Raw genomic sequence first — 13,089 nt, 5'->3', positions numbered from 1 at the left:
ATTTGGAAATAGATTTGCTCCTTTGGATCAGAAGTGATGCTGTATTGAGACTTTGGGTCACCTCCACTTCATGAGGGGAAAACCCAAAAATCTAAATTAACTGCTTAAAACTGGACAGTTACTTTCTCTGCTCACTCACAAGTGACATGGGGCTCGCAGTGCTTCTCTATGACACCAGGGTACTGTATAATGATGTGTGAAGACTCAAGAGGTTTATAAAATATGAAATAAAACCTCATGAGAACGCTGCTGCTTAATTATGATAGCAACGCTTTACAAAGTGGAACGATGAAGCAGCTTGTCATGGCGGGGGGGTGGGCTGGGGGGGTGGCACCTTTCTTCTGTAACCAGGTAAAAGTTTCCATGCCCAGGGACAGAAGTTTATGTCTCTGTGTGTCTGCAGGGGAACCACCAAGCTGCTTTGACAGACACAGACATCATTCAGCAAAGACCCCTTTACCTTGTTTATACAGAGAGGCCCAGGCTTTCTCTGTACTGTCCCGAGGTCAAGCGGCGGGTAGGCGTTTAGATCACCACAGGCTGAAGATCCTGGCGATGAAAAATCTTGGAGGACGGGAACACTCGGGCTTTTTCGGTGTGAATCTTCTCCAGACAATCTTTTCGTATAAAAAGCTACCAGGTCTTTGAGTCCTTCAGGAGCACATCCATGCCACGCAGAAGCAAGGAAGCTGCTGAAGGAGATCCTTGTCTGCGTGCGTCAGGGCAGCAGGACTGAAGCCCTGCGGGGGCTCCTCCTTGGTGGAGCCACAAGGAAGATGAGGGAAGCCGGCCCGGGCGGATGGAAGAGGCAGGTAAAATGGCTTCAGGCTTTCTTTGGTTGTAAAGTGCAATATTTCTGGTCTTTAAAGTGCAGGTGGGCCTCTGAAGCAGCAGGCAGGGCCTAGGCAGCCACGCCGCTTCCTCGCAGAGGGCACTGGGGAGCATAAGCAGCCAGGGCCCAGCTCTCCCGGCAGCCTGGCAGCACATTACAATGAGCTGCGCTTCATGTGAGCCCCAGCCAAGAGCGGTGGGAAGGCGAGACGCGGCAGCGAGGGGCCTTGCTCAGAGGGCACAGGGAAGGTGGCCGGCGAGCCCCAGGAGCGGCGCAGGGAACCAGCAGCAGTCCCGAGAACCTGAGGCCAAGTTTTTGCAGCTCCACAGAGCAGTTCCCAGCCTGTGCCCTCCCCTCCCAGACCTTGTTAGCTCTGCGGGCACCTCCGCAGCCCCGCCATGCCGGGCAGTCCGGGCCCGCCAGCCCCAGACACACGGGAGGCTGCAGCTGAGTCCCCCTGGCTGCGGGACAGGGCTGCAGTGAGGAGCATGGTAGGTGAGAAACACCTTTCCTCTTCCCCTCAGAATAGCTGGCTGCCATGAGTTTTGTCAAAAGGGTTGCTCGGCCTGGAGGAAGGAAAAAGCAGGCCCGCCACCTTTCCTGGAGGCTGCCGGCAGCTCTCCGCCTGCAGCGGTGGCCTCCAGGGAGCGCGGGCAGCACGGCCGCACCGCCGCCGGCGGGAAGGGGGGTTCAGGGCACCCCCAGCGGCAGGGCAGGAAGGGGGGCCTGGGGCACCCCAGGCTTTGTGGCCACCTCCCGCCTGCCCACGGCCCCGTCGGAAGCGGTGGGGTAATCCGGGAGCCGGGCCGCAGCGAGTGGGTGGTCTCCGCAGACGGAGGCGCTCGCTCTTCCCGCTGCCCCTGCCGCTGGCCTGAGCCAGCTCCTGCAGCTGGGCCGAAGGCGGTCGCAGACCGCTCTCGGCACATTTCTTCATTTCTCACTTGAGTGCCCTTCTTTAGTTCCCTTTCAACTGCCCACTTTATATCGGCTTCATTACACCACCGCTCCATTTGTAATGTAAATCTGGAAACTCAGGGAAGTTTTTCTTTTGGCCTTGTCTACGGAAGAATACCGAGAGGTATTCAAAACGTATTAACACAAATCAATGGCACCAATAAAAGCAAAATCTCCTTAGCAACATAATCTTGATTGCAAAAGGAGAACTGAGAGCATTTAGCAGAACAGTGGCCCACATGGAATACGCATTTGTCTAGAAGAATGCAGCACAAAGCCTAAAAGAGAGATGCTGAAAAAATCCAAAATTAACTCACACTGAACAGTTACTCTTTTTTTCAAAAGTACACAATTGGCTACATTAAATCTATCGTGCGCTTTTCTGCTCAGCAACATTGTATCATACCGATTTGCAAGCTGAAATTACAACACCCTGAATGCTTCACAGTACCTCTGGGGAACCCTCACCACCCCCCGCTACCCCTCCCCACACACACTATATGTGTGTGTATATATATATATATATATATACACACACACACACACACACATATATATATGTACACACACAAACACACATATATATTATACACACACAAACACCCTATAAAGAGGCTGCCTGGATTTCTATACTCGAGTAAACAAAGAATTGTGAAATGTTTCACACACACAAAAAGCTGGCTGATTAAAATCAACACCCTCCTTAGAGCACTGGAGAGCACGGGATTACTTTTGTTCCTAAGGTTTGGGTTAACCAGTATTTTGTGGCTGACAGTCTTAAAAATGCTCGAATTACATAAATGGAAGTGATTTCTTTGTGAGTAAAGGGTGTCTACATTATCTTGATGAAAAGTATATATAAATTGTTTGAGAGCACTAGGGTGTAAAAAAGGTGTAGAAACAGTTTCAACTACATTATTATTTAACCATAACAATAATATATATAATAAATCCTACTGGCATTATGGTTTGAAAAGCTTAAAGCACTCCAAATGCAGAATTAATGAAAAGCTAGTCTGAAACGCCTCATGCAGGCAATGACTGTAAGTTTGGTAACTGTAGTCTCACAGTCACCCAAATCACACAAAACCAATTTTTCCTTCACTCCTCCCCCCATTCAGATTAAAAGCATTAACTGGAAGTTTGAGGCTTTTTTTTTTTTTTTTTTGTCATATAGATGAAAAACAGTAAGGCTTAGTAGATAGGTTTGCAATTATTTTATTAGTTCGTAATACATACAACTTAAGAAATGCTTTAAAAAAGTTTTATATTGGAGTGCATTCCAATTCTGGGTCAGGTCAGGAAAAAAACAATGCTGATGTATTAAATAATGTTCTATAATTCAACAATAGATTTCAGTAATTTAGCAGATGTGGTTAAATACTCTTAAATATGCATTATTTACAATTGTGCAGCCTTAAAAAAAAGTCCTTTTTTTCCTATCCTCGCCTCCCAAAGCCCTGTGAACATAGTACTGGCCTCTAAGCTTCAATCTCTCTTTCAGTCTCTAACCTGAACTTCAAATATTTGAAGAGGAATGTTACAATAGTGAAAATCACAGCAACCCCATCTTTCTAAACTCTTTATTAGAGGAGATCCCCAATCAACATAACTACCACTGAGTCACTACATATAAATAGCAGCTTCTCTAACATCCAGTTCTAGGGTAAATTATTGCTTATGTATTTTCTGCTTCAAATGGATTTTTAGCATAGTCTAGAATATTATTTTTAAAGTCTGCTTACTTGAAAGACAACATGCTTTCAGTGACTTCTTTTTGGTTACTGCTTTATATTCTTAACAGGCTTTTCCTAAACATACACAGTCCAATGCAATTCTCCACAAAGTCTTTTAAAGCAACATGAATTACATAGGGCTAATTTAGCACACAACATTTAGGCACTGGTAGTTTTCCATCCTTTTTTAAATTTATGTTTGGAATTAATTTTGTATTCTCATTGCCATACTCAGTCTTTTATGGAAACAAGAATTAAATTACATTTTTCAAACCAGTAACTACTCTGTGTTCCTTGAACTCTTACTGAACCAAACTGCTCACTGGTAACATTAACAAATATGTACACTGAATATCCTAACAAGTTAGAAAGCCTGTTGCAAGCACAGAAGATCAGAGATCAACATTCAGAGTCTGAGTGAAATTTTTTCCACTGATACAATGAAATCAGTTAAAACACAGAGACACTTAAAATATTAGCTATATTGCATCAGGAGATCTGTTTTTTTTTTTAAAAAAAAATCAGAACATGTTTTAGAAAATGGACTCAAATCTAAAGTACTGTAACAGAAAAAAATCTTTAGCTAATTACCTAGTTCTGATACGACACAAAGTAACTTTTAGTGGAGTTACAAATGAGGAAAATAAAAGCTGCAATAAACATTATAAAGAACAAGTACCTGCCCTCCAAAAGTGAGCATTTTTCAACAGTTCCCTTCTCCATAAAAGTTACAGCTAACTACAAAAATCTATTTAACTTACCTGAACTTAAGTTATCCTAACTGAATCCTATTCCTGGGTATTAGATATATTGTCACATGACAGGAGCTGTCTGGACAAATCAAGAATTTTCTTTGGAAACAGTTAGCTATGCATTACAGGCTCCAACGTAGAAAAAGACTGTTCTGTACTCGCTGTGTAGCTCTCATCAGCGATTCCTTTTTGATCTGGACATTTTGAACTAAAAGACGCTCATTTAAGAGGGAAGCTTACCTCAAAATCTGCATAACTGCAGAACTGTCTATCAATTAGGGTACAACCAAAAGAAATTAATGACACTTGTTAGAATCAAAAATGTATCAGGAATTAAGTCTACATAATTACTGAAATGGATTGCATGCCTTTACTTAAATTTCATCATTCAATACCATTTCATACAGTTCAAAATTATTTTCCATCACTCTCAGAATTTTCAACCTAATCCCCAAGTTCAGTCTTTTGGATGTTGCTTCTCCTACTTCCTATGCTTCATCCTTTGCCTCACTCTCTCTTTCCTAATGGTCTGTTGTATTCCCAGGAGTCAAGCATTTGTGAACCTTTTTCAGGAAAATAAATCTTAATGAAACATTAATGATCTAAATGAAGCAGAAGGTTTCTGAAAAGGACATCTTCCACAAAAACAGTAACATTTAGTTCATAAAATATGTACTATCCAGATGTTACGTGGCGGAGATGCAAACATCAGCACAGGAAGCATCAACATACAAAGCTTCATGAAAGGACTCCTTTTCTAAAATTTTCAAAAAAGGATTCTAATTCACCCCATGCTGACTGAAAGATCAGTATACAATATGACGATGTTAAATTGAAACTTCAAAACACTGTTCCAAACAAATTAACCTGAATGGCTATCTATAGCTAATGGAGAACAAATGCATGAGCTTTTCAGCAGTGATAGTGTTTGCTTCTGGAGTATTTCTCCCCTTGAAACATTTCTACTTCCCTAGCAAGAAGAATGATACTGTTTTCTCATTACCAGACTCTCCTCATTCATCCGGCCTGCATAGACAACTTTATACAAAGAACAAACACAGGAATGAAGAAGGAAGCACCATTAGAAATACTCATTCTCACTATCCAAATCAGCAAGAATTCATTTATCCTTCCTAACCCATTCTAAAATATATTTTTATGTCCAGCAGCTTAATAATACAGGGTGAAGGGAGCTCTCATAGCTGTATATCGATAACATTCAAAATGGTCATGCATATTACAATCAGAAGCTTTCTAGGATGCAGTTTGCAAAATAAGCCTTCATGCAGACAAGCATTCAGCTTATTAACTCCATTTTCATATTTCCCATTAGTCCCTGAGAAATTAATACTTCTACCTAACATATGGCTATTAAAGGCTTTATAACCATCATACATTTAGCTGTTAGGGATGGAAATGCAATGTGGCTTTAGGGAGAAGAATCACAGAAATTACAGCAAATTAGTGGCAGTGAATATAGATCTTATTTTTAAAATGCTTCCTTTGCATAAGCAAGGTTGCTGACAAACAGCATAAATGATTTTAGTCACAAATACAAAACTAGCCAGCATCACTTATCAAGTCGTTACCATGAGTCCAAGACTTTTGGGGCTCTGAGACCTAATTGAGTGTTTCCTCTACATAAAATCATCTGGATTTTGACCTAATGTAGGGTCATCATGATCTTTCTTTTAATTACTCCATAGCATGGCTTTGGGAACTTAAAAGAAACAGGGATTTTCTTTGCTTAAAAAGTCTTTTTCCTCTTCAAATAAAGTGATTTCTTTAAATTGTTCAGAATTTAAATGGGTTTTATTTTGGTGAACAATTTGCATTACTGCCAGATGCTCAAAAATCATAAGCTAGGACTCCCAAAACAGGACAATCGATTTAAAATTAAGACCTTGGCGGGGGGGGGGGGGGGGGGGGGAGGGAATAAATATGGGTTCTTTTTCTTTACCTTTCAGTTTCTGAGCAGTTACAGATTGTAAATACTGATTTAAAGCTCTCCCCTATAACTCTGAGGGCTAAAGAATGACTTTCAGAAAAATGAAAACAGATTCTTACCTAAACATACACCTCAGAGTTGGAGTATTACAAACAAACATCATGGTCATGAGATTTACAAAAAAGTAAATTAATCTGTTAAATTACATTTACAGATGATAATTTACAACCCAACTGCTGTAAAAAAATTCTTAGAATCTACTGTACATGGTTTGAGTATCATGGGAAATTCTGGATTTGCCATGGACATTTTTGGTTTTGCTTTTTTATATAGTTTATTAAAATGACTCTTACCAAGCTGTTACAGAACTTATACTGATTCCATGTAACCTATCTCCATAAATATTTTAATCTCTGGTGAAGTTTGCTAATCACAGTGTAAACATCAAATCCTAGCTATTCAACAACAGATAAACTCTACAGAATTTTTCATGTATGGTCAGACAGAAAGCCTTTCTCTCTTGGGACTTATTTCTACTTATCACTAAAAGATTAAAAATAATTTTCTTTGCTTATATTACAGTAAGAAACAAATCTTGATTGGCTGATCAAAGGCCGCTGTACCTAAAAACAATAATTAGCTTTCTCAGAGCATCACTGATGTTTTACCATTGGTTCTTCTGGATCAAGGGGAAACATACATAATCAGATATTTGTTGATCAGAAACAATGAATATCAAGTGGGTATCTAACTTTCACTACTCAAGAAAACTGAGAATAGATAACGTTATCTGCAGGAATTGCTCAGAAGCTGAACAGATTAGTCCAATGTAATCAGCAAATAGCCTATCTCCTGGAAGTACTAATACAGCTTCTGGCCTGTTGGAACTATTGCAGCTTTATACTTTGTCAACTGGATAAAAAAAGTTAAGACATGTCTTCTTAGTAGCACATAAAATAACTAGATATAGACATTTCTGAAACAACATCAAAAAATAATCCCACTGGCTGCCGCAAGTATTAGACAGATGATTTATTAAGGTTTTACTATGTTCAATCTTGATCTTTTTAAGTTGAAAGTTGTTGTGTAAAAATGGTTTATAACATTCATACTACAAGAGCATGCTACCTCATCAGGAGAGTAACATTTTTGGAGAGCAAAATTCATCTATATATAAAGCCAATTTCCCAAGTTTCCTGATATTATTTTAAGTCAGAGACACTGTTTTCTTTTGCAGTAAAATAGCAGAAATGCCTTAAGAGGCAATTAGACTGGCCTCCTTACTAAGGGATTTAACATTTTATTTGCTCAAAGCTCTACTTTGGCAACCTATAGTAGAATTCTCAGAGAGTAAGTCATAGTTAAATACTAAAATGCCTGCTAAATCAAGCAGATGACAGTAGAGGCACCTAAAGTAGGCAAGATCTTAAACAGCACTATTACTTATATGGAAGTTTCACTAAAGAAATACTCTCTGTAAATCTTTAAGCTACACTCTATTCACCACTCTGGTTCAGCACAGACATCACACTCAGATGAGCTTTAAAGCAGGCAGATTTGAGCACTGCTGGCAAGCAAGTTGTGGTGTCACAAAACTTCACATGGAAAGCTTGGCTAATAAACCAAGGTGATTAGCTCATGCTAAACTCAGTGCTGCTATGCACATATTGCAAGCTGTATCTGAGTTATCCCTTCACAATAACAAACTATCAGTGGAAAAATGCATCCATGAAACAGCTATCTATATAGTCAACTGTGAATTTTGATAATAAAATCTAGGCTTAGCATGATTCAATACTTATTTTATTGAAAACTGGCACTTAAAGAAATCAGCATTTATTTCTGGTCGCCAATATTACTACCAGTTATTATTTCTGTTCAGTTTCAACCTCTCCTGTGTCTCCAACCTGCACGACCTCAGCTGCCAGCAAAATTAGGCTTCTGGCCCACTCCACAGGCTGAAATTGGCCCAAGATTATAACTAACACTTCTGGGAGAAAGAAGGAGAGCTGCAGACATAGGCTGGGACTAAAGAAGAGGCTGAAATTGATAAAAAAAAAAAAAAAAAAAATTATAACCAGTTACTCTGGGGAAGAAACTGCTGTGGGACCCAGGAGAGGGAATCCAAAACTGATACTAGTTAATTAAAAAAACATACTCAGTCAAGCAAAGCACACTTGTAGGCTTGAACAAAAAGCATAACTGAGCTATTTTCAAAGTAAACATCAGGAATCCACAGACAAAAGCTGAGCAAAGAATGATTTTTGGGAACAGATACAGAGGGCTTAGATTAAGGAAACTTAAAACTTTCTAAACTGCTCCTACTATCAAATATTTAGGAATATGATACTCACTAGAGAAGATTTTAGAGAGAATAAATATTTTGAAGACATAGAAAAATAGTTCACAGCACCAAGGTACCTGTAATGTATTACCTTGAAATAAAACTTGTATTTAAAAGATTAAAAAGAGAAAGTTATTCTTGTAGTGGTATCAAGTCTTCATTCATACAAATATTAAGCAGAGTATCTGTTTTTCATATATTCACATTATTGCTTGCTATCACAACTGTATAAGGAACATATTCATAGCTTACACTAATGTTCATGTACAGTAATTTCAGACACAAAGCAAACAAAAATACAATTGAGTAGCAATTAAGGAAACTATAATGTGTGAAGATTTGTACAACTAAGATAAGTAGAAGAAATAATATACAACTGGCCTGACCCAAGTATACATCATATATCCAGTTTAAAAAAAATCTTGATATTTGTGCAGAAAATAAGCTTTGTAAACCAAAATGAGCAGAAGCAAGGGTGCAATAAATGTTTATCTAACACATTCAAATTTACACTGTTGTCCAGTGTAGCCTGCTTTGATTACTTTTGATACATGGTACCTCCATTTGCTTCTGGAACTGTTCAAGATTTCCCTTAATAACTTTTTTCTGCCTACGTGGCTTAAAAAAAATAAAAAAAAACTTGAAAGATCCTCTTGGACAATAAATTTACTGAAACAAATACTTATGCACCCCTGTGTTCAGGATCTGGTAAACATTAAGAATAAAGCTGATACATGGCACTAGCCTGAATTAAAATAGCTACATTTTAATCTGCAATACTAATATATTTTTGTGATCCTGAGCTCTACTAATCAGATGCATGCAATTCTCTCTGTGATTCTAGTCTGAGTAAAATAATTCTATTTTCCATTTATTTACCTTTAAGTCAGAACTTTTTCAGAACCAGCTGAGAGGATTTCTTCATGAAAAGACAGAGATTTCTACTGATGCAAAGACATTTGGGTTCCAAAAAGCAGTTTCAAAAATAACTTTTTCTCACCCTCCTGATGGAAAAGGCTAGCCAATATCCCAAAAAGAAATAAAAATATTTACAGCTGACAAGTCACTGACAAAACTTTGGTAGATCATAGAAGTTACTTCAAAACATAAATTAATAATTAAAAGGACTTACACAATGTACAGTCAATCAGTTGTGTCATTTTGGGGTAAAAAAATACCTGCTCACTTGTAACCATTTTCAGCTGTGTATTTATAGTAATATATATATATGTACACACACGCACGCACACATAAAAGACTCTTTGAAAATCAAGATACATTAACAAATGGAAGAAGTAAAAGTAATAACTTAAGTAGTAGTTAACATTTGCATGAAATGACTTTTGCAAAGTTTGACCAAACGCACTTAGGATATGCTTATTATTAAAAAAAGAAAAAAACCCAAAACATAAACAAAAAACAAATAAACAAAAAAGAATGAAACCACCACAAGATTCTGTAGAACCAACGCTATGTCACCACCAGGAGAGCACCAAGCAAGGCACCATTGGAAAGACAACATACTTGAATAAGTCTCTATAAATAAAGCAAAAGCTAATCTGGTCGAAAAATCGGTGTCTTTGGTAAAAATTCTATAAGGATGACCTGTATAAAAAGAAAACAAATATATATTAAATGGAAAATTGCAGAAATCCTATTATCTGAATTCTATCACAATGATAATTCACATTTTCACTTTTTTTTTTTTTTTTGTCTTTCTGGAAGTACATCAACTTGCACAAGAGAAATGGATGACAATCAGGGATCACAATACTTTCCTTAGGTTGGAGACGATTAGAAAATCATGTTAGATAGAGCTTAACTTTGGGCAGAAAACAAAACCCTTAAAGAATCAAATGGAAAGAGGAGTTTGCCTAGGGATGCCTAACACATTTAGACAAACTGAAACAAGCTACTAGCTAAATAGTCTGTAGCAAAGTTCACTATTTTATTAAGGAAAACTTATAAAAGAGATAAAGGTATTCATTTTAAAAAAACAGAAGACAAAACATATTCGAAGTTAAATTTCAAACACCATGCAATTCCATTGCTTTTTTTAAAAAAACTTAGTTTAGGATTATAAATCATGTTTATAGCTCAAAACTTCTACAGAAAGGTATATCTTAACTACTACAAAGTTCTCATATCAGAAAGACTGGCAAGTAGTTACTTGACTAATGTTTCTGTATGATCATTCTTCAGGTCCTGATTCTAATTTAAACCCTGATTTTGTGAGCTATCTACACATTGTAGGACAAAGCGAAGAATACAACCTAAGTATACAACCTAAGAATACAACCTAAGTCCTGCTTTATATTTTAATAGGTAGCTTAACAAAAATGTTCATTTTTACTTTCTCTCTTCAGAGAGTCACAGAATTACCAATATAGCAGCACAATCATATTCATCAAAAAGAAAGGCATCCGATAACTAAGAATTATATATACTTATAAAGGGAGTTTGCCTTTCCAAGAAGTTAAAACAGAATTTCTAAAAGTTTTTGACTGTAAAATGTTTCATAAATTAAAACCTATTAGGTACCAATTACTGACTGCAATACAGGAAACAAAGTAACTCGTGTATTTCAGCAGCTAAATTAAGGTGACAGAAGAAAACAACTTAGCTGTTTACAGCATAAATGCTTTTATCTCTGATAGCATATTGATCATGAGAAAAGAAAAAAAAAAGGCTATGTTTTGATCTCTGAAGCCAACACTTTGAAATAATGAACCTCAAAATCGGGCTTTTAAGTCTATATTTTTAGACATATTCAGAAGTGCCTTGATTTTCAGAAGTGTTGCAAATTCCTTGCACTCTATTGGCCGCTGACCTGAGCTGATTGTCATATGCTATCGATGCATCTGCTATGCAGGCCGGGTTTCAAAAAGGGTGGAAGATGTAAAGCTGGAAGTCTATGTTTATGTCAAATGACTCAGAATATCTCATATATAGTTTAGCATCTGCAACAGCGGACATAGAACGTCAAGTGAACAAAGCACTAAGCTTTGGGTACAAGAGCTTAATTTAAAGCACTCATTTTGAAAAAAATTGAAGGTAAGAGTTTTTAATAAACTAAACCATGAATACAAAATAAAGGCAACTTTAAAGAGACTAGCAAATTAGATAGCTGAAAATGGTGCAGAAAAGTTTAGCAAAAATTTTCTCGTTCAATTAAATAGAGATTACTTATTAGATATTTTACAAATTAAATATTAAAGAAAATCTTAGATCTTGATCCTGTAAAACTATGTGACAACACATCCATATTATTAATGTAAAGAGCTTAACTGATTTTAAATCTTATTTAAGTAATGAATGTTTATTTTTAAATGTTGCTGGGCCATACTCCATACTGTATTTGAAAACTAGCACTTTGTTTTGCTTCAACTTAATCTGCAAAAGATTCGATGCAACAAAGTTCTCTGGAAAAAAAGACTTCTGGTGAGAGAAAAAACACACTTTCATTTAGGTAAAGCTCAAATCAACATACTGAAATTTGCTTTATTCTTTTTATAGTGATATATCTTACATCAATATTAACTTGTTTATGGAATAGATAATGATACGAAAATTCTACTTGTTCAGTAAACTGAATAGAGGTACTCTGTAAAAAGGGCATTTTAAAAATCTCTTATGTTTCAGGCTAGAAATAAGACCTAGTACAGAAACAGGAAAAAGGGGAAAGGCTAACACAGGAAAAGACGATTTTAAGATAATTTCCAACCATTTAATCGGTCTTTATTTTAATATGCTATGATAGGTTAATTTTTTCAAAGAATAGACATAATATCACATAATGAAAGATTAAAGATAAGTTAGAAGTAATATAGTAGATATTTCCCAAGGGTTAGTCTTCGTTTTGCAAAAGTTAACCCCTTCCTGTTTCCACTTCTTAGAGTTTTAAAGAAATTCTGCATGTTCTACTGTGCCTTACAATTTAGCAGCTTAATTTCCTTCTATTTAGTACCCTTTGCTTACCTCCAAGAGATTTCGAAAATGGAAATATAAAGAGCAACAAAAGAGGAAGAAGGCAGCCAGCTAAACAAACTGAAAACCCACATTGGATATTACTCATTTGAAACTCCATGTAACTTCTCACTGTATATTTCTAAGAAAGGTTTATGGAATCTCAGCTAAAGACTGGAGTTTTAATTTATTTCAGAGACTGACTTAAAAAATATTTTAGTGACACCAGCTAGAAATAAAGATACTTTCTAGACAGTTGAGGTAAGGGGCAGTTAAAATCTTAAAAGGCTAAAGGTTTTTTAAGCTCCAACAGCTTAGTTGAAAGGTCTTCTTCCATACTTTTAGACTTGATTAGCATTATATAAAACAGCCATATCTGACTTGCTGCGTAACCAAAGTTGTGGTTATTCTTTATACAGCATCTAAAATTTCACACTCCATCAACACATGTTCAAGCTATTTTATCTTGGCAATTAATTTATTATTTTTCAGAACACAGTGAAGCCTTGTTTTCAAGTCATTCATAACTTTATAAATCAGGCCTGCACATGAAACCA

General features: G+C 36.9%; 1 protein-coding gene across 1 annotated transcript in view; it reads right to left on the bottom strand.

The window, feature by feature from the left end:
* Positions 1-2,988: 2,988 nt before the first annotated feature.
* The window catches only part of CHIC2 (cysteine rich hydrophobic domain 2), a 30,763-nt gene continuing 20,662 nt past the window's right edge, over positions 2,989-13,089 (bottom strand). Inside the window, exon 6 of the mRNA XM_064511147.1 lies at positions 2,989-10,171. Coding sequence (XP_064367217.1) covers positions 10,121-10,171 — 51 coding nt within the window. The 3' untranslated portion in view covers positions 2,989-10,120. The remainder of the gene's footprint in view (positions 10,172-13,089) is intronic.

Source organism: Dromaius novaehollandiae, chromosome 4 (genome assembly GCF_036370855.1).
Source record: "Dromaius novaehollandiae isolate bDroNov1 chromosome 4, bDroNov1.hap1, whole genome shotgun sequence".
Lineage (NCBI taxonomy): Eukaryota > Metazoa > Chordata > Aves > Casuariiformes > Dromaiidae > Dromaius > Dromaius novaehollandiae.
This window is presented reverse-complemented; position numbering and strand designations above follow the sequence as displayed.